We start from the raw sequence: 20,079 nt of genomic DNA, 5'->3' as shown, positions 1-20,079 counted from the left end.
TTTGTAATCTGAAGGGGAAGCGTTTGCCATATCTGCAACTAGCTAAGCAATTTAGGTTTAATCGAAAAGATTGTAAATAGAACTGAGATATTTTTCAAATCTATTATGCCCCAGGAGGAGGGGGTTGTGGGCTCTGCGACCACGCCCCTGCGCCAACGTGGGTTTCTCCTGCAGCTCCAGACCCACTGCAGCTGCATGGAAAGCTCGCAGCCCGAGCTTCCAAGCTCGTCCATTCATCTTTTCTGTCGACGGCCAGCTGGACATAAAAATTCCAAGTATGCGGTCGCATTGCATAAAAACGCAATTACAGCGCTGACCGCGTCCGCATTGCATTTGGGCCCTGTCTTATCGCCATTGCCGTGTATCGTTACGGCTCGGGCGAGCTTATCAAGCAATTTCGAAACAGAAACTGAAATCCACCTCACGGGGGACTTTGCCTGCACCGAAACGGTTTACCTCGGCACGTGAATACAATCAAAAAATTCCGCTGCCCCAAGAAGATACAGTCTGACCTCCATAACCCGAAGCACTTGGGGAAAACATAAAAAGGTTACCTCATTTGAGCTATTTTAAAAAATATAGTAATCCATTTTAACAGATCTTAACTTTAGTTGGTTAAGAAGTACGAAACTGGTCAAAACCAAGATAAACTATAAAATTTGAATATTTTTGCTATTTTTAATTTTTGATAAGTCTTCTCAAGGATTTTAAGCCAAATTATGTGGTTTTCAATACTTGTTTTGGCAGTTTGAAGATTTTATATTTTCGTAGAGCACTGTAGAGACTGTTTTTCCGAGGCCAGACTGTGAATAATTCAATTGGATGTGCGTGGGCGCCGGAAAAGGGGAAAACCGGCGGAGCGACTGCAATCCGGTTCCCGTGGGCAGCGTATTTGGAGCGTTGGCACCGGCAGGCGAAAAAGCGAGTAAAACCGAGTAGGAGACGTTCGAAAGCCATTTTCCCGCCTGCCAAAGTTTGCATTTCATTTGCAGGCCGCAGCCAAAAGGCAAATAAATACATTCAATTGTTGGCAACGCGTCACCAGCTCGGCGCTTGGCAACAGCGGGCCGCAAACAAAGGCGCACGGCGAACAGTGGGGCAATTAAAACCGAAAATCTGTGTGCATTTGGGCTTTCGAGGGGTCCGCACACCAGTGCGGGCCGGCGACCTGTTGTCGCCAAGGGGCGATCGTCAAGTTGTATCTTTCGAGCCCACTACAAAGTTCATTACCGGGCACAGTCTTACTGGGAGCCGCCCGTGGTCTAGACAATTCCGCCGCCTAGGGTCTATTTTTGGAGGCAGCAGCACAATCTCTATAGCCCCAGAATCTAGATCTACGGTGATCTTCAAAGCTGACAGCATTTTTGATTCGAATTTAAAGTGGACCAATCTAGTCTACACATATTCCAGCAAATATTTTTGATACGCCAGTCCACCCAGAAATATCTTGAAATGTAAAGTGACAGAAATTTGGTCAAGAACATTCCCAACTGTTGCTAAGCTGAAAATAAATCTGATATTATCAAAAATATATTTAAAATTTGCTAATAGTACCAGTTTATATTTGAGGTATATTACAACATACATAAAAACTTTTAATGTAATATGGTTTATTTTATTTAATTACAGTACTAAAGTGAATCCATTTTGAAGTAACCTTGAAATTTACTATAAAACAAATGATTTTTAAGACCTTAAACATTTTTCCAATGCCATTTTTTCAACACTTTATTAGTACTATCAAATTAGACATCGAAGAACAAGTTGGATATTTCGATGACATGATAAATGATATGATAAATATGATTAGCGGCAAGAAAGCTTATTCGTGAAGACACTTGTTTTTATTTCCGAAATACGTCAGAGGGAGATGTGTGATGTAAACGTGAAGTAAGATACTGCCAGCCCCCTTTAACTAGAATAAATTAGCATAACCTGTTTGCTTGACTTCTGACCACTTGATTGCGTACATTTATCAGTAAAGAGTTGATGTTCGGGAGCCCCATCCCTCCCAGATACTCCTCAGCCCACCCACTCACGTAAAGGCAGCCCAAAGCGGGTACAGCTGTCCAAGTGTTTTGCACCATGACAATGTCATTAGCACTCGAAAGAAAGAATCGGGCACAAAGCAAAGCAGCAGCAGATAGCTGGCAAAAGGCAAAACAGTAGTAAACTCATGGGTTCGTATATGTGCTTAGTTAAAAATAAAACTATTTAGCCTCCGCGGTGTCGTTGCCGTTGCCATGGTGACGTTGATTCGCCGTGGAATGGCAGCTGAACTGCGAAAAACTGCAAGCTCCCCGGAGTGCGCGAAAACATGGTGCCCGTAGATTGCTAGATTGCCCCCGAGAGATATACTATACGCCTCTGGGAGAGTCGCCAGCTGCCGGCAGATCGGGAATACTAATCGCATGTTAATTGATAACGCCGACGACCACAACAAACCGCCAGATACCCAGGTAGTCAGGTGTAGCGCAACACTCTCGCCTCTGACGCATATTATACAATGCCCGATTGGGTGATAGAACGCCAGGCAGACCGATAAAGTGGGTATGCAAAATGAAAACAAACCATAACCAGTTTTAGGCGGTGGAAAAACCCTTCGGGGGGAGTGCCCAGCAAGCCCTGTTTATCTCGCTCCTCGTACAGGTTAGTCACATGACCTCGGGCCCGCGGGAGGTGGGATGCGGAGAACGATCCAACATAAACCCCTTTTGGCAAGGGTAACTATAGGGCACTCTCCACACTATATGTGCAATCGAGATGCGACACGCCTCTGTCCGCAGAAGTAAACACTTTGATTAGTGTCTTGATTAACAATTGCTTTTATTCATTGTTTATATGTATAAATCGTCTTATCACTCTATGGTTTAGCGTAAGTTTAATGTATACTCGAATTTCTATTCTCATATGTGGGCAAATTTGCAACTTCAAACCAAATAAATAAGCAACAGCGACCAACGATTAGAGACAAAAGAAGACACTAGCTGTTCTCCTCGACTTCCTGTCAGTACCAACTAAGTTAGGATAGATATACTTCGTTATGCTTCAAGTCTTTCGATTAGTTTCGCTCTTTCGATTAGTGCCTATGCATTTGCATAGATCGAAAAGTTCGTTTTCCATCGGCCAGCTGGCTTTTCTGCTCACTTACAACGAAAACAAACCTTTTGGCTTTCTGATTAATTGCTGTTATCTATAGTTATTTATGTACATACACGATTTTTTCACTTACAAGCAGGCGAAAGGCACTTGAACAAAGAAACAAACAAACAAACAAGCGACGAGTACGCCCAACTTACTGCCATATGCACGGGCCACATAGCCGCCCATATGCACATGCCTGTGGCTCTCTTTTTATGTATTTGCGTCTGGGGTCTAAACTGCTGCATCGGAAACTTTGAAACGTGACATGAGCCCTCTGCTCCTATGTACAATTTACTCGGACTTAGAGCCTACAAAAGCCTATATATATAGTATTTACATAGAGGGTAATATCAAATAGCAGCCTATCAACTCAGCTTAACACAATGGCATATATAAATAGTGGGGCGGGCCCATTTTTTAGGCGACAATCTTTGGGCAATTTCAGGCGAGAGCCCATGGGAAACTTTAGGTCTAAGACTCGATTTTATCTTGAAAAGTTGCGTGAAAAACTAGATACTTGAGTAATAAGTATTTCTGGGCTGATAAGAAAGTGGGTGGTGATAGTGGTAGTTTTACCCCCAATAATTAAACCAAATACTTAACAAAAGTACATTCCTTGACACGGCCTATTTTCCTGACCCACTTTTTAGACCTCACAAGACCAATTGAACCTTAGACCTTAACTTTCCCAAGCTGTTCTCCTAATATTTTCCTTGATTTTTCTGTTTATCCTTTCATCTCTGCATATGAACCGCCCCTTTATAAATAAGCACTAACTAATGACACTTCTAGGGGCACAATTCCACTCAGTTGCTCATCTGGAGGCCGCCACTGCTGCGGCTGCCCGTCGACGAGGAGCCCGTGAGTCCGAACTGCGAGACCAGCTTGTCGTAGTCCTCCAGCGAGGTCTCGAACTGCTCCAGCTGCCTGGACAGGTCGTCCATGGCGCTGGCATCGGCGGCACTAGTGGCAATCGCAGTGGCCGCTGCCGTTGGTCCACAAGCTACTCCTCCGCCACTGGATGCACTGGAGGCGGGCGGGGTCGAGGAAATCGAGGAGATCTCTGCCTGCAGTTCGTTGAGACCCTTGAGCGGCGGGGCATGATAGCACTCCCTGTAGAACTTGGCCAGATCGTTGACATGCGAGGTGGGCGAGGCGAAGGGAAAGTGCAGCTCCTTCAGCAGGTTATCGTCATCGGGCGGCGGTTGTAGCGCCGGTTCCGAATGGTGGCGGTACGTGGCTGTGGCGCTGGCCGGGATCAGCAGGCTCTTGATGGGCGACACCGAGTTCCCAGAGTTTTTCTCAAAACTCTTGAATCCCGTCGAGTTGTTGTTGAGATTGCTGATCGGGTTGAATTTACTGTCCTGTGGGTTATTGTTGTTGTTGCTGCTGAGCACACTGGGGGCTGTGTTGTTATCCAGGCGGTTGAGGGACTCCACAGAGCCGCGACCCCGTAGAAGCCACTCGAAGGGCGGTGTTTCCGGCAGCACGAAGTCATCCTCTGTGTACTGCTTTAGCTTGCCCATGTCTGCGAAGGCACCGGGACGCAGGGGCTTCTCTATGTCAATATAGCGTCGATCGGCCGAGCCCTGGTTGGGATTGAGGCCGCCCAAGCCGAGCTTCTTGGCCACAGCAGTGCCATTCTGGAGTTGGTGCTGGTTACCTGGCGAGCTGGCATCCGTGGCGGGCCTAAAGTGATCCGATTTCAGCATGATGGTGTTGCTCTCGGCCTGCGCGGCCGTGGGCGAAATGGTCAACTTGGTGCGGTAGGCCACTGACATGACCAGCGATCCCACAATGGTGCTAAGCTGGCCGATCTTCACGTTCTTGTGGCCCTCGCCCAGCGTGTGGACCTGCGGCCTGTCCACGTAGATCCTGTAAAAGATGCCGTACGAGTCGGGGCACTGGCGGCGAGAGAGCTTGTAGGCGGGCGTGGTGCGGGTCAGGGAGATGAGGGACTTGAGCATGATGCCCATGCGGTTGTAGATGGCGTGGGCTGCCTTCAGGGTCTGGCCCTCGGCGTTCAGATCGTTGCTGGCCGGGGACGAGCCGTTCTGGGGTGGGATCAGGTCCAGGGACCACACTTCGAGGACCATCTGGTCGCCCTCGGCGGTTTTCAGGGAGATTTCCACACACAACGGCAGGCGCTGCAGGATGCTCTCCCCCGTTTTCAGGTTCAGGGCCCGCTTGGTCTCGTCCTGGACCTCCGGATGGTCCTGCACGACGATGTTGAACCAGTCGCTGCCCGCCAGTGGGTTGCACTGCGTCTGCATCTTCTCGCCCAGTCGGGACTGCACCACCACCTGGGTGGACTTCAGGACCAGGAACTTGACGAACTTCTCCAGGTCCCGCTCAGCGGCATTCAGGCGCTGCGCCGACATTTCCTCTGTTTTTTTCTTTGTGTTTGCAATTGTCTGTGTCCAAAGTTCGCCCGTCTGCGTTTGGACGTTTTTTCACTTTTCTATTTCCGCGTTTTGTGTTCGCTTCGCGATTTGCTTGCCTTGCGTCGCGCACTTGGCTTTCTAGGCACTGCTAGACGTAGTCGAAACTTGCCCGGGCATTCTGCCAAAACACTGTCATTTGTGCAACGCCCTTTCACTCGATTCCGTGTTATTGTTTGTACGCAAGATCACTCCCACTATTTTCGTTAAAGGTAAAAAAATCAGCGTCAGCACTCGGTGTGACCGCGGCGAGTTATCGATAAGTTAGGTGGAGAAATACCTTAAATACCAGATTGCTTTTCCCAAATATACCGAAAATAACATGCACTAGCGCCTGATTCTCTCAAGCTCTGGCGCGCTGTTAGCGGTTTCTCTTCGGTTCCTGAGCACTATTACGATTTCCTTGCAGGCTTCCACCTTAATTCTGCCAATTTCTTTTCAAGTTGTCAATTTACCACACACCAATTACTTAAATGTTAACTTTAACAGAACCGCTCCACCGCTGCAGCCTTACTATTTTTAGTATATTTTTGTTAACATAAAACGTAAATACGAGCTCTTATCGATAACGATTACTAGCAGTCTGGCAACGCCAACTGCCTTAATGATACACGTCACGTACGCAAATTGGCGCGCCTTTTGAAATTTTTTATTTTGGGATGTCAAGGTGGTCCGCATTATTAATAAACGTGATCGTCTTGAATTACCACTTCCTTAACGAGTCTAAGAGTCGCCACCGCCCGTCGTCTGTTGTTCCTCCCGGCAGAAATGCTCGCGATCTGTAGAGGTGAGAACATGCTTGGGCAGATACCGGAGCACGGAGGCAGGAACCTGGCCCAGCATGGCCAGGCGCTCCCGCTTGATGCGCTCCTGCTGCTCGGCATCAGCCTTGGCCTTCGCATCAAAGTACTGCACGCTTTCAGCGGTGGCCTCCGCGCGCTTACGCTGGTTGTCCTCTATCATGGCCAGCAAGGTGGCTCCGTGGTCCCTGCGACGACGGTACTCCTCCAGCTGCTTCTCCGCCTCCTGGTGACTCATATCCGGTGCCTCCTGCTGGCGCGTGGCCATCTCGGCCCGCTTAAGCTGCATCTGGGCCATCTTGCGTAGCTCCACCTCCTGGCGATAGCGATCCAGCTCCTCCCTGGTGCGCCGGCGCGATATCTGTTCCTGCTGCATCTGCTGGCGGAAGCGCTCGTCACTCTTGGCCGTGTACTCCGCCTCCAGCAGATCCAACAGCAGGTTGTCCCGTTGGCGTTTCTTGTTCTGCAAGAATATTTCAAAGTTAATTATGGATTGCATCCTAAGAGCTATAAGACCCACCTCCATTTCCAGGACTTGCTGACCCAGCCGTATACTGATCTCCTGCTTCTTGCGCTGCATCTCCTGGCGTTCCTCCTCCAGCTCGCGTTTTCTGCGATCAATTTCCGTCTGCTTCTTGATGAGATCGCCCAGTTCGTAGTTGTTCTGGGCCCGCTGCCACTCCCTGTGCTCCTGGTTCTCCTTGATGGACTGCAGCATGTCCTGTCGCTTCTGCAGCTTCTTTTGCTCCGCCTCCAGCTGCTGGGCGCGGTCCTCCTCCTGAATCTGCTTCTGCCTCAGCTGACTGAGCTCCCGGTCGTTCATCACCTGGGCGTGCTCCTGCTGGCGCCGCCGGCGGTTCTCCTCGATTTGTTCTGCCAAGGACTCCCTCAGGCGGCGCTGTTCCTCCTTGAGAGCGGCCTCTTTCTCGCGTTGCTTGGCCTCCACTAGACATCGCTCCTCGGCCATTTCCCGGGCCTCTACCTTCACGGACAGTTGGCGCTGGCGGTTCCTCTCCTCCAGGCTCTCGGCCAGCTCCTTTGAGATGGCTGCCAGACGCAGTTGTTCCGCCAAGTTTCGCAGCTCCTCGCAGTCCCGCCGCAATTGCTGGCGACGCTTCTTCTCCACAAACTCCGCGTGCTTCAGCGCCTTCATTTCCTGCGTCATTGCTTCCTTCTCAACGAAATCGCGGGTCATGGGGTTCTCCTTGGAGAGCTCCTGGCTGCGGTTCACCTTCTCCAGGTCGTGCTGCATCATCTGGAACAGCCGGGAGCTGTAGAAGTCGTGTTCCACGCGCACGGACTGCGGCACCTTGAACTGCGCTTCGCCAATGTTGAAAATACCAGAGTCCTTTGGGTTACCACGACTTCTAGTGGTTGCCATGGTGGTTAAGGTTACGACGGTCCAAACAGAAATACAAGAAGTCGAATGGAAACAAGAAATAAAATTAAATAAACATTACAATTGTTTTGACGGGCTACTCAAAGTTAAATATTTAACTATATTTACTATCTTTATGTTGATATTATGTTTTCAAAGCTTCATTGGTCCATAATTAATCTTATCTTGAACTAATTGAGGTCGCAAATACAATCTTAATCGCAAATTAAATATTATTAATATTTTTAAACAGGTCCTTGCTTACTTTCTCTGTGAATGGCAATGCTGATCTTTTTGCCATTCACTACGAAAATCCCCATAACGATAAAAGACTTTCAAAAAATACGCCTTTATAGAGCTCAAATAAAAACTAAGCACTTTAAATTAAAATTTAATCTTTGTCATTAGATGACCACTATAAAATTTCTCCAAATTATAGCTAACAAGTTGTGTTCGAAATAAAGGCGAAAATGTTAAATGCGATGTTCTCAGTTGCTGAAGGCAGTCGGGAAGTACTTCTTGTCCTTCTCCACGATGTTCTCCAGCAGGTCGTCGATCTCGGTGGTGGGATAGCGCTCCACCCACGACTGGATGTAGCCCTCGTGGCTGGGCTCGTAGGTCTTCAGCTGCACCTTCTGGTCCTTGCCGATCGCCGTGTTGGCCTGGACGAGGATCATGCGCGGCTTCTTGTGCGCCAGGCAGATGTCCCGCCACTTGGCCCACGGGTGCGAGCCGCTCTCGTTCACCTGCGAGTAGTGTTCGTACATCTTGGAGGCCGCCTCGATATCGGCCGTCGATTTGTACACCTGCAGCTTGGTCAGGAAATCGCCCAGCGCCTTCCTGCCCACGGTATCGATCTTGGTGCGGTCCACCGTCAGCAGAAGGTTCTTGCCGCCCTCCGTTTCCTCGACCTTGACGAGGCCCTCGCCTGCCTCCAGCAAAACCTTCATGATCACGAAGCGGGCGCGGGAGTGTGCTTGCAGCCAGAGCTTGGACTTCGGGTTGAACATTTCCAGAGCCACGCCCATGCCGTTCCAGATGAGACTCAGCCAGTTGACGTAAATTATGTTGTCCTGCTCCGCCTTGTCCTTGAAGCCGAAAATCTCCAGGATATCACGCTGCAGGGAGAGATACAGGCCCACGGCCTCGGCGCGGCACTCCTCGTACGAGGAGCCAATGGCGCCGAACTTGGTGTCGTAGGTTTCTCCGGGCAGATACCACTTCGAGATGGGTTCGCCGGTGACCAGGTTCTTGGTGTTCTCCTTGTCAAAGTTGTACACGCCGTTCTCGTCGATGCGGAACAGCTTGCCACTGCCGTGGCCCAGAAGTTCGTGCAGACCGACCTGCACCTCGAAAGCCTTCACCTTGTACTCCTTCATCAGGGTCTGATCTTCCTCGGAGAGGAAGGGAATGGGGTCCTTGCGGTTAATATTGGCCAGCACATTGCCCAGCGAGACGTTCTTGAAGCCCTCATCCTGCCGGATTTCGTCGTAGTTCGGGATGTTGATGCCCGCTGGCACTCCGCTGCCCGCGAAGGTGAGCACATCCAGAGAGGTGAAGTCTGGCTTAAGGTAGGAGTCCTTCTCGTACGGCTCCGTCCAGGGCAGGTACTCAATCAGCTTCTCCGCGCGATTCACTAGCTCGGAGAACTTGGCCGAGCTCTCCTTGTTCACCATGGCCACGAAGCCCTCGAACTCGGCCCGACCTCCAGCGGGATCTCTGTACGTCTCGATGAAGCCAATGTAGGTCTCAATGACCGGTCCCTTGTCCTTGATCCACCAACGCGATCCGTTCTTGTGCTCGGCCAGCGAGCCCTGCTCGAAGGATCGAACGTAGTGCTCGATCATCTTGGACTCGTTTTCGTTAGCCGCGTACTTTTGGGCCTCCAGCAGATGCTGGTTGACGCGCTGCAGCAGCTTTTGGTAGTCGCCGCGGGTCACCCGGAACTGGTTGCCCTTGTACTCCTCCAGCGGCAGTGTGATACCGTCCTGCGACGACTCCGCCACGGAGCCCAGCTTGACGTCGTAGATGGTTTGACCATTTTCGACCACCTTGAAGGTGCGGCACATGTAGGGTTCGATGCGTTTCGAGGTCAGCCAAGAGTTTACGATCTCCGAGTCCTCCTTGGTGCAGTTGTCCGACCAATAGGTGGTGATTCCATCGGGGGCAAAACCCAGGATCTCGTTGCGGGACTCCAGAGCATAGATCAGATCCTTGACCTTGTCGAAGATCTTGCCCACGCGAGGCTCATCGACGTAGGCAGCGGAGGCTTTGACGATGGCCTCGAACTGTTTCTCGGACAGATTGGGCACGATCTTGCTGTCGCCCATGCCCTTGTAGTTGCCCGCGTTGGCGAACACACCGCAGGCGTAGACCAGAAAGCCCTATTGATTAAGTTGGGAAAAAACATAAGTAAAATGTTTGTAAATTTTCGAACGTGTTACGAAGAAACATCCTAGTAATACGGAATACTAGGAGAAAGCTTCGAGGATTGTATGAGATCAACTGGACAATCTCCTTCTTACCGTAAACTCATCCTCGGATACTCCCGCCTTCAGGGCCTTTTCCCTCAGTGCGGGAATTTTCTCGGCCAGGAAGATGCGGTGCAGCAGGGAGAATATGAGTGGCGCCTCCGGACTGGACTGGATCAGGGCGATGAGGCCGCCGTCCCAGGAGGCCTGGCTGAAGTGGTGGGCATAGAGCTTCTCCTTCTCGGTAAGATTCTCGAAGGCACTCTTGCAGTCCAGATCGGCGATGGGCTGCGTGTTGGGCAGGACGAAGTGGGCGGTCTTACTGGCCATCTCAGCGGGTTGGGGAAGATTGGCGCTGCAGCTGGAAAGATACCAAGATAGCAGGGTACATTAGACATCTGACGATAAGATAGACCCCATGAAGTACCTGTAACGTACGAGGGAGCTACACAACCCCGAGCTTCTGGCGACGGAGCTTGGCGGTTGGACTGAGCGGATACTGGGAGTGCTCCCGTAATTTAGACGACTACGGAACTGGCAGAGCCTGTTCAGTTGCTGCCGGGATCTCTGTAGCCCTCTGAGCCAAAACATTACTGGGAATTTTCGAAACTTTGCTAACGAAGACTTTACATTACTTGTCGCTCTCAACTGGAAAATGCGAAAAGGCTACTTTAATTTGGGAGAAAAGCCAAAACAGTTTGGAAAGCACATGAAAACTTGATGATGGATGCAATTCTATCTTTGGCCAGTCCACGAATCTGCAGATGTGGCAGTTAAGCGGGATTTTAACCAAAAGAATAAAGAAAACAAAACTGTGGCCAAAATGGAGCCCGAAAATGTGGGGAACTTTCAGACCACACGGAAAAATGTGGATGTCTCAAGAACTACGTGGTTAGTCAGCGCAGAACAAACAAAAACCCGTCAGGCAATCCAGTTTTATCTGGTGGACGTAGTAAAAATACAATTTCGTGCTTACTTACCTTTTAAAGTGAGAAAAATGCAATAAAGAAAATGCCGACAAAATTGCAAGTTGTGCAAGCAGTATTACCAGCTGCTCTAGGAATTCAATTTAAAAATAACCTAATTTTGGGCATGGTTTCCGCCGACAAGAGAATGGCAAAAAGGGCGGTTTATTTTGAAATTTCAAATAACGTTTTATTATAACACATTTTGCACATTAATATAAATATTGCTCTAATTTCTCGCCGTTTAATTATGTACAGAAATCAAACAAGTTAAATTATAGTGTTAGGTGTGCAGAAAATATTTTTAAACACTATAGTATTAAATTGCTCCTTAGGCAATGATATAGCCAGCCCACAGCCACAAGTCGCCAGCTAATCCTAGGAAACAGAGCACCCAGGTTAGCCTGTACAAGATGTTGTCCATACTGCCGCCTTTGAGGAAAATCGGCAGATCGTTGTCCGCCTGGAATCGCTGTCGCAGCTTGGCCATCTTCGGAGGAAGTTTTCCAGGAGCTGTCTTTGCTGCGGCAGCTGCATATTTAAAGGCAGCCGAATTTCGAAATAGACGATGAGGTGCTCCAAATAATCCTAATTCACCAGCTCCCCGCAGGAGGGGCTAAACAAAATATATTTATATTAATTATTTATTTATGGTTGATTTACTTACGCGCAATGAGAGACAGTTTCTCTGCATTTAGGACTGGTGGTACTTTAATTACTATTTTGTATAAATTTTGTCTGTCTTAGAATAAAGGAATATCAAATGATGATGTCTAGTTTAACAATGTGTAAGAGGCCTTCTTAGATTCCTATTTTTTGAACTCCCTGATATTTAAATGTTTATAAACCGCCACTTCCATTCACAACGGTATCACATTCTGTGGGAATGGCAGTTTTCCTCTTGAACTGATTCCCAAATTAGAAGGCATAACACTTCACGCCAATTTGCATAAATTCGCAAAAAGCAAAGGCCATGTTTTTTAATTAAAACCTGCACGATGTCCATGGCTAAGTACCCGAAGATATCCGTGGAAAAGAACGGCAAGGATCTGGAGGAGATAGGCCAGGGCAGGCATCCTTTCGAAGTGGTCTTTAGTCATCCCCCATCGGATGATAGGGAAGAAGCCACTTCCTCAGGCACGTCATCGGTGATTCCAGAATCTTCTGATATATGGGACATTGCTGCCAATGGCAAACTGGCAATCTTCACCAGCGCTGGGGTAGCGGCCTCTGAGAAAATAGCCGGCTACGATATGGACGGCACCATCATCAAAACGAAATCTGGCTGGGATTTCCCCGATGATACTTATGACTGGCAGATTATATTCCCCGAAGTGCCAGAGAAATTGAAAAGTCTCCATAGGAATGGGTTCAAGGTCTGTTTCTTCACCAATCAGCGCGGCATAGCTCGCGGGGAAATAGAGCTAGATGACTTTAAAGTGAAGGTCCAGGATATCGTGAATGAACTAGGGTTGCCCATCCAAGTTTTCATAGCCATCGGCGATGGATACTACCGAAAACCGTTGACAGGAATGTGGCAGTACCTGAAGACCAACATGAATGCGGGTGTCAGGATTCGGGAAGATCTCTGTTTCTTTGTGGGCGATGCAGCCGGAAGACCGGAGACGGGAAAGGGAGCCAACAAGCGGCGGGAGGACCACTCCCTAGCAGACAGACTGTTTGCGGCGAACATTGGACTCACCTTCTACACTCCAGAAGTTCATTTCCTGAACGAGCCAGTGGAGCAGTGGAACAAGCCGGACTTCGATCCCACCACCTTCCAGGGCGAGGTGGCTCTACTTGACCCAGATGACCTGACCTTCGAGGACCACCCCTGTGAAATGATCATTATAGTGGGATTGCCTGGTTCTGGAAAAAGTCACTTGTGTGACACCTTTTTCCAGTCGCGCGGCTACAAGATTGTGAGTGCAAACACCCGAAGCTCCCTGATTGCCTTGAAGGGATTCCTTCAATCAGGACAGTCCTGTGTGGTGGACAGCGCTAATATAGATGTGGCAACCCGCCAGGAATTCCTGCAGCTGGCTAGCGAAATGAAGGTTCCTTGTCGATGTCTTGTGATGAATGTGCCCGAGGCTCAACTGAAGCACAACCTAGCCTTCCGAGAGCTGTCAGACTTGCACCACTCCGGAGTTAGGAGCGCGGTCTTTAAGAGGATGCAGAAAAACTACCAGGAGCCAACTCTAGACGAGGGATTCAAATCCATTCACAAGGTGAACTTTAAGCCAAAGTTTGCGGACGAGCATCTGGAAAAGCTGTACAAAATGTACTTGCTGGAGAAGATAGCAAGTAAGAAAAGTTAGACTTAAGCCAAAGTGAGCATAAGTACATTGTACACTCATATTATCATACGCTTGGAGTAGGATGGGTACTCTATAAAAACTCTAAATCTCCTAAGGAATACCTCAAAAAAGATTATGGAAGTAAATTAATCTCGAATGTATGTTTTAAAAAAAAATTGTTTTTATTGGAAAACTGGGAGGTTCAAATTTTAGTATTAATAATTATGTGTTTTGTGGGAATGGCAGAGTACCTAATTTTCTAAATCCTATAAGGTCACACTATAACGCGCAAAAACCATACTGTTTGCCGACCCAAACAATGCTTTTCAATTGGAAACCGCAAGATGTCCATGGCTAAATATCTAAATCGCTCCGTGGGAAAAGCCAGCAAGGAAGTGGCCGTGAGGATCTGCACCCTGAAGCCCAAGGAACCGGAGCACCATGCAATACACCTAAGCGCTGGCGAGAACTTCGTGGGACGCAGCCGGGAAACTGGGATCCGGGACTCCAAGTGCTCCAAGCGACAAATCCAACTGCAAGTTGATCTGAAGAAGGCCGTGGTTGCGCTCAAGGTCCTGGGAGTCAATCCCTGCGGCGTCAATGGTCTGATGGTGATGCAGCACTCGGAATGTGAGCTAAAGCACGGAGATCTGGTGGAGATCGTCTACGGCAGGCATCCTTTCGAGGTGGTTTTCAGTCCTCCCCCGTCGGATGAAAAGGAGGAAGCCGCTGCCCCGTCCTTATCGTCATCGGTTTCCGAGAATTCCGAGAGATGGGACTCGGTCGCCAATGGTAAACTGGTTATCTTCACCAGCGCTGGGGTGACAGCCTCCGAGAAGATAGCCGGCTATGATATGGACGGAACCATCATCAAAACTAAGTCTGGACTAGTTTTTCCTAAAAATACTGACGACTGGCAGATCATATTCCCCGAGGTGCCGGAGAAACTAAAGAGTCTCCACAAGGACGGGTTCAAGATCTGTTTCTTCACCAACCAAGGAGGGATTGCGCGCGGGAAAATCAGCCTAGATGACTTCAAGGTTAAGGTCAAGCAAATTGTGGCCAAACTTGGAGTTCCCATCCAAGTGTTCATAGCCATAGGTGATGGACTCTACCGCAAACCGCTAACAGGAATGTGGCATCACTTGAAGACAGAAATGAATGAGGGTGTAGAGATCCAGGAAGATCGCTGTTTCTATGTGGGCGATGCAGCCGGAAGACCGGAGACGGGAAAGGGAGCCACCAAGCAGCGCAAGGATCACTCCCTCGCAGACAGACTCTTCGCCGCCAACATTGGACTGTCTTTCTACACGCCCGAGGTTCACTTCCTGAGCAAGCGAGTCGAGCAGTGGAACAAGCCGGACTTCGAACCCACTACCTTCCAGGGAGAGGTGGCTTTGCTTGACCCAGATGACCTGACCTTCGAGGACCACCCCTGTGAAATGATCATAATGGTCGGTCTGCCGGGATCCGGGAAGAGCCACTTCTGTGCGTCCTTCCTCAAATCGCGTGGCTACAAGAGCGTCAATGCAGACACCTTGGGAAGCACTCAAAACTGCCTAACTGCTTGCAAACGCTTCTTGGAAGCCGGGCAATCCTGTGTGGTGGACAACACCAATGTGGACGCGGCCTCTCGCAAGAAATTCCTGCAGCTTGCTAGCGAAATGAAGATTCCCTGCCGCTGTCTTGTGATGAATGTGCCCGTGGCCCAAGTGAAGCACAACATCGCCTTCAGAGAGTTGTCAGACTCCACGCACTCCAAGATCAAGGACATGGTCTTTAACATGATGAAGAAAAAGTACCAGGAGCCAGCTCTAGACGAGGGATTCAAATCGATTCACAAAGTGAACTTCAAGCCGGAGTTCGCCGACGAAAAGCAGAAGAAACTATACAAAATGTACTTGTTGGAGAAGTAAGGAAGTAAGATAGGTTGTATTTAATCCAAAGTGAAAATGCGTTTGGCTATGTCGTCTATCAACCAGTCCATGGAACTCAGCAGCTTCTCGCCGGTCACCGCGCTAACTCCGGCCACCAGCCAATGGTGCGTGGTGATCTCCTCCAAATGAAGTATCTTTACAAAAAAAGCATATTAAAAATGTTGTTAAATCTAATAAGTGATGAGTGACTACCTCCTTTATTTCGTTTGATGAGAGGGCTCCGGGAAGATCCTGTTTGTTGCACAGAACCAGGAGGGTGGCTCCTGCCAGGCGCTCCTCTTGGAGTAGGACCTGCAGCTCCTGACCGCACGATTCCAGACGCATCCTGTCAGCACTGTCCACCACCCAAACCAGACCATCGGTGCATTCAAAGTAGTTCCGCCAGTAGGAACGAAGGGATTTCTGGCCGCCCACGTCCCACATGTTGAGGGTGTAGCCATTGTGCTCCAGGGTTTTTATGTTGAAACCCAGGGTGGGTGAGATGGTGTCAATGGGCTCGCCATTGAAGCGCTTCAGGATCGTGGTCTTGCCGGCATTATCCAGACCTCTAAGGAAACCATGAATCACTACTAAGCTTTGTTCTAAAACATAAAAGAACTCACAGGAGCAATATGCGCATTTCCTTCTCCTTCTGCCGCATCTTTTTCAATACTGTCAGGAAGCCCATGGCAACGTCTGTGGGTTTTTAAAGCTATGGAATAATAAATTATCACTTAAATAGGCAGCTGCTTAAATTTCTGTTTATTCGAGTAAATAATAATTTCCGGGTGAATGCCAAAAAGTGCTGGAGATGTCGTCTATCGATGTATCGATAAAATATCGATGTTCCTCCAGCTGTAGCTGTCATATTTGAGACCGATATTTTTCGCCCAGAAAACTGTTCACTTTTTGCTAAATCTTAAAAATAAACCAAAGCAAGATGATGAACCTGTCGAGAGTAAGTAAATTGGGAAAATAATGATAGTGATCACTCCTCGCTGGACAAGAAAAGCGAGTTCCATAACGCCATAGACCGTACCACCTCCGTGCAATTACGTAAGTTCCCTGAAGCCCCCGAACTAACCGCACATTTGGTACTCCTCCGCAGGCTGTTGTCCGTAGCTTCACCACTACCGCCGGCCGCAGGTCCACCGCCGTGCCCAAGGAGCAGATCGAGAAGGGATACTTCGAGATCCGCAAGGTGCAGGACCATTTCCAGAAGAAGGACGGCAAGCCCGTCTTCCTGAAGGGATCCGCCGTGGACAACGTGCTCTACCGCCTCACCGTGGCCCTCGCCCTCGTCGGAATCGGCGGCATGGGCAAGCTCTTCTGGGAGCTGAGTGTTCCCAAGAAGGAGTGAAGTCGCAGTCGGAGTCCCGACACCTAAGCTAAGCCACCTTACCCCGCGCAAGATCCGTGATTCAGTGTAGTCTCCTTATATTTCAATGTTTTGATTGTGTAAGTTCCCGGGACTCGTAGTCCATGAACCTTTCGCTATTCTTAAAGATCTGATTTTAGTATGGCTAAGAAATACATGTGATTTCAGTAATTTATCATACATAAGTAATACCAATTTTAGATTTTAATATAGTAACGATTAAAGAAGTGATTAATGATTATTTTGGAATATTTAAATCAACTTTGCTTAGAAAAATCTGAAACATTAGATTATATTTAAAGAATCCTAGTTTTGATAACTATATCTAGAATAATTGAAGTATGAGCAAGCCACTTGTTCAAGAAAGATAAGGATTTATTCTCTACACCAATGTTTAAACTCAGTTTTGTTTTAAATAGCCTATAAAACACGTAGAAATACTGAAATCTGTTGTATCCTATTGAAAACACCAACTTAATGATGAATATGACTAACCAATTCTTTTTCATTTTCCAGATCTTTGCTCCCAAATACCTAGTCAACATGGAACACCCCAACCCACAACCTGGCTTGTTGTTTTGTGTTAGAATAGCTATGACTTGATGTGTAAACTGAACATTCGCAAGAGCATTTAAAGCGTGGAAATATAAGAGAACTGGCTGTAAAGTAACGAGACTGCTTATTTGTTTTAATGCACGGTCGCTGGCAATGAGATATTTGCCCAAAAGTATTTCCCCTTAATTGCATTGACATTAAGTAAACAAACAGCGGCGGCATGGAGCAGAGATCTGGGATAGGCGGCCGAGACTGGGGAATCGGCTAAGGAAACGGCCTGCTTTATAAATCAAAGGGCGGCAACTCGGCGCGTTGCCATTGGCATGGAAATGCATTTTAAATCGAGCGAATCATGTTGCGCTTTAACACAAGCACAGGCCCATGCACGCCGCCCGTTTATTAATATCCGACTGCGGCGGAATATGCAATTCAAGGCGTATTTCATTAGTTATTTCTCCATAAACACTTAAATAAAACTAAAGCATTAAAAATTAAGAAAACATCCGCCGGTTTATGCATTTTCCCTTGCATTTTCCACACAGTCGAGTTAACGCAGTGCGTCACAAAAATGTGGGTTTTGAAATATTGTTATTTAAAAACAATATTTCGATTGCAGGGTACACAATTCAAATTAATTTTTGGACCATTACTTTTGTTTCACTCAAAATACAGATTATTTTTGGGTGGAAAATGAACCTCTAGTTATAAGGCAAAAGACTGATATATTTCTTTTATTTTCTCTGGTGTAACTTGGTCAAAAAGGATCCGAAACCAGAACCAGGCACACTGTTTTGGATAGCTAAAGAGATAGATAATAAATAGCAGTCATTTTCATGCGGATTCTCAAGACTGTAAAATTGGTTGCACCGTCTATTTTTGCAAAAATTGGACCAAAATAAAAATTTTTAAGTGTGAATGGCAATTGAGTGGGAATTTTCTTACGAGTTCAACAAAGTATGGCATTCCAGTTTTGGACCCTTATTTTTTTTTAATACATCCAAAATACTGATTATTTTAGGTTGAAAATTAGAATCTTAGTTTTTTTGGCAAAAACCGCTAATTTTCAGTGACCTTTTTCGCTATAACTTGGTCAAAAATCTTCCGAATCCTAAATGACGCATTGTTTTTGACAGCTAACAAGCCAGAGAATTATTCCAAGTCCTTTTCCAGCAGATTCTGAAAACTAAACATTTTTCGAAATTTTCACTTTTTTTGCAAGGGGTAACATCGTCTTTTTTTCCGAAAAGTGGTCAAAAATAAAATTTTTTAGGTGTGAATGGCAAGTTGTTGGAAATTTTATTACGAGTTCAGCAAGGTATTACATTCCATTTTTGGGCCATTACTTTTATTGTTTCGCTCAAAATACTGATTAATGGGCGAAAAACGAAATCCTTAGTTTTTTGGCGAAAAACCGATATTTTTCTTTAACCTATTTGGAGTAAGTTGGTCAGGAATTAAAATAGAGTATGAATCTACCATATGATTACTTTGGCAACTAAATGCTAAGCAGTACTCAACTTTTTACTATATTGAGGCATAGAAACTCATTTAAATCGAACTTTTCATTGGTAAAGTGGGCCTTACATTTTCACTACGCACTGTACTGCGAACACCCACCGGAGGCGAAGGAGAGGAGAAACATAGTCCCTCCTTTTCTGGTGTGTTGGGTTGGTTTGCCATTATTCCGACACGGCCCATTTGAATTTTGGGAAGTGCGCGCGAAACGAAAGGCATAAAACGGACGCGGGCTGGTCTACCGTTAACACATTTCGAACGGCCAGCAGTCCTGGTTCTGCGTAGGTGGTTCCGAGCGGAACTGACCATGGTGATCTGTTGCAGACATTGTAGGACCTAACTCCCGCCCCATGCCGAAAATATAGACCGCGGACTTCCCAAAACGGGGCAGATCTCGTTTTTTAATTAAAGTTCGTTTGGCTAATTATGGGATGAGAAAATAGCGGCGCACATGTCGCAAACTTATTATATTTCATAGACTGTGAAAAATTTAAATGAACACAAAATGCCAGCGCGCTGGCGGGGTTCCATCTTGCGCTGCCCTGTGTCTCTCGGTCGGGATCTTTCGGAGTAACTGCATCTGCAACTGCAACCGTTCCACTCGACTGGCCACAGCCAAATTACAATAATAACTCAAGAAGCATAGAAGATGCCAGGCTAAACGCTCCGCCTCCTCCTCCCAGCGACCGCAATCCTTTGCCTTTGCCAAAAACAATATGGTACACCATACCATATAGGAGCGAAACAAACAGAACAACGAAATAAACCCCGAGTGGGATTGGGGGGATTGGATGCGGATGCGTGTAGAATCGGGAATCGAAAAATGTGTTTCATTAAATGTTATTTATAGTCGGCAATTTTATGCATTTAAAGCGCGTCTATCAGCGCTGCATCTCAGCGGCATCAAGGCGATGCGGAAACGGCAGCGACGCCATGTTGGAACCTCGGAGGCGGCGGGCTTTGATTCTGGCCGGGATCTCGGGGAGGGGCTGTGGAGCGGGGTCAAACTGATTACCACGGGATTCCCCTTGGGGAGAACCAACTTTCACCTTTCCCCAGTTGTTTGTTTGGTTTTGTTATGGTTGGATTTTAATATAGGGTGATTGCGGGGTACGAAGATTGACTCGACTTAGGACCTAACTTATTTAAAGTGTGAATTCAGTACTATATTATGTCAAGAATCGTTGTTTCCTTACCATAAAAATATTCATTTGAA

General features: G+C 47.5%; 8 protein-coding genes across 10 annotated transcripts; 3 read left to right on the top strand and 5 right to left on the bottom strand.

The window, feature by feature from the left end:
* Positions 1 to 2,796: 2,796 nt before the first annotated feature.
* Positions 2,797 to 5,843, bottom strand: LOC108031901 (autophagy-related protein 13 homolog). Its single transcript, XM_017105669.3, has one exon. The coding sequence runs from the start codon at positions 5,523 to 5,525 to the stop codon at positions 3,951 to 3,953; it is 1,575 nt and encodes a 524-aa protein (XP_016961158.1). The 5' UTR covers positions 5,526 to 5,843; the 3' UTR covers positions 2,797 to 3,950.
* A 361-nt stretch (positions 5,844 to 6,204) lies between these two features.
* On the bottom strand, positions 6,205 to 8,073 carry LOC108031826 (meiosis-specific nuclear structural protein 1). 2 transcript variants are annotated; one of them, XM_050889194.1, is made up of 3 exons: positions 7,893 to 8,073; positions 6,906 to 7,752; positions 6,205 to 6,848 (listed from the first exon to the last, which is right to left on the bottom strand). In XM_050889194.1, the coding sequence occupies exons 2-3, from the start codon at positions 7,638 to 7,640 to the stop codon at positions 6,309 to 6,311; spliced, it is 1,275 nt and encodes a 424-aa protein (XP_050745151.1). In that variant the 5' UTR covers positions 7,641 to 7,752; positions 7,893 to 8,073; the 3' UTR covers positions 6,205 to 6,308. The 2 variants fall into 2 exon arrangements, with proteins under 2 accessions (XP_050745151.1, XP_016961049.1); XM_017105560.3 differs by lacking the exon at positions 7,893 to 8,073 and having other exon boundaries at positions 6,906 to 7,878.
* Positions 8,074 to 8,141: 68 nt separating this feature from the next.
* On the bottom strand, positions 8,142 to 11,291 carry LOC108031825 (dipeptidyl peptidase 3). Of its 2 annotated transcripts, XM_017105558.3 has the most exons (4): positions 11,215 to 11,291; positions 10,662 to 10,882; positions 10,289 to 10,595; positions 8,142 to 10,147 (listed from the first exon to the last, which is right to left on the bottom strand). In XM_017105558.3, the coding sequence occupies exons 2-4, from the start codon at positions 10,823 to 10,825 to the stop codon at positions 8,252 to 8,254; spliced, it is 2,367 nt and encodes a 788-aa protein (XP_016961047.1). In that variant the 5' UTR covers positions 10,826 to 10,882; positions 11,215 to 11,291; the 3' UTR covers positions 8,142 to 8,251. The 2 variants fall into 2 exon arrangements, with proteins under 2 accessions (XP_016961047.1, XP_016961048.1); XM_017105559.3 differs by lacking the exon at positions 10,662 to 10,882 and having other exon boundaries at positions 11,215 to 11,290.
* Positions 11,292 to 11,411: 120 nt separating this feature from the next.
* On the bottom strand, positions 11,412 to 12,021 carry LOC108031106 (cytochrome c oxidase subunit 7A1, mitochondrial). Its single transcript, XM_017104316.3, has 2 exons — positions 11,867 to 12,021; positions 11,412 to 11,815 (listed from the first exon to the last, which is right to left on the bottom strand). The coding sequence occupies exons 1-2, from the start codon at positions 11,891 to 11,893 to the stop codon at positions 11,531 to 11,533; spliced, it is 312 nt and encodes a 103-aa protein (XP_016959805.1). The 5' UTR covers positions 11,894 to 12,021; the 3' UTR covers positions 11,412 to 11,530.
* Positions 12,022 to 12,142: 121 nt separating this feature from the next.
* LOC108031104 (uncharacterized protein F21D5.5) lies at positions 12,143 to 13,675 on the top strand. Its single transcript, XM_017104315.3, has one exon. It carries the CDS (start codon positions 12,198 to 12,200, stop codon positions 13,518 to 13,520), a length of 1,323 nt encoding a protein of 440 aa, XP_016959804.1. The 5' UTR covers positions 12,143 to 12,197; the 3' UTR covers positions 13,521 to 13,675.
* An 80-nt stretch (positions 13,676 to 13,755) lies between these two features.
* On the top strand, positions 13,756 to 15,415 carry LOC108032054 (uncharacterized protein F21D5.5). The gene has a single exon (XM_017105870.3). It carries the CDS (start codon positions 13,844 to 13,846, stop codon positions 15,413 to 15,415), a length of 1,572 nt encoding a protein of 523 aa, XP_016961359.1. The 5' UTR covers positions 13,756 to 13,843.
* LOC108032055 (ADP-ribosylation factor-like protein 2) lies at positions 15,413 to 16,220 on the bottom strand. Its single transcript, XM_017105871.2, has 3 exons — positions 16,039 to 16,220; positions 15,629 to 15,983; positions 15,413 to 15,570 (listed from the first exon to the last, which is right to left on the bottom strand). Exons 1-3 carry the CDS (start codon positions 16,101 to 16,103, stop codon positions 15,436 to 15,438), a joined length of 555 nt encoding a protein of 184 aa, XP_016961360.1. The 5' UTR covers positions 16,104 to 16,220; the 3' UTR covers positions 15,413 to 15,435.
* An 8-nt stretch (positions 16,221 to 16,228) lies between these two features.
* Positions 16,229 to 17,468, top strand: LOC108032056 (cytochrome c oxidase subunit 7A, mitochondrial). The gene is made up of 3 exons (XM_017105872.3): positions 16,229 to 16,373; positions 16,524 to 16,873; positions 17,310 to 17,468. The coding sequence occupies exons 1-2, from the start codon at positions 16,356 to 16,358 to the stop codon at positions 16,773 to 16,775; spliced, it is 270 nt and encodes an 89-aa protein (XP_016961361.1). The 5' UTR covers positions 16,229 to 16,355; the 3' UTR covers positions 16,776 to 16,873; positions 17,310 to 17,468.
* Positions 17,469 to 20,079: the final 2,611 nt, after the last annotated feature.

Source organism: Drosophila biarmipes, chromosome 3R (assembly GCF_025231255.1).
Source record: "Drosophila biarmipes strain raj3 chromosome 3R, RU_DBia_V1.1, whole genome shotgun sequence".
Classification (NCBI taxonomy): domain Eukaryota; kingdom Metazoa; phylum Arthropoda; class Insecta; order Diptera; family Drosophilidae; genus Drosophila; species Drosophila biarmipes.
The sequence above is the reverse complement of the archived record's forward strand: the minus strand, read 5'-3'. Positions and strand labels throughout refer to the sequence as shown.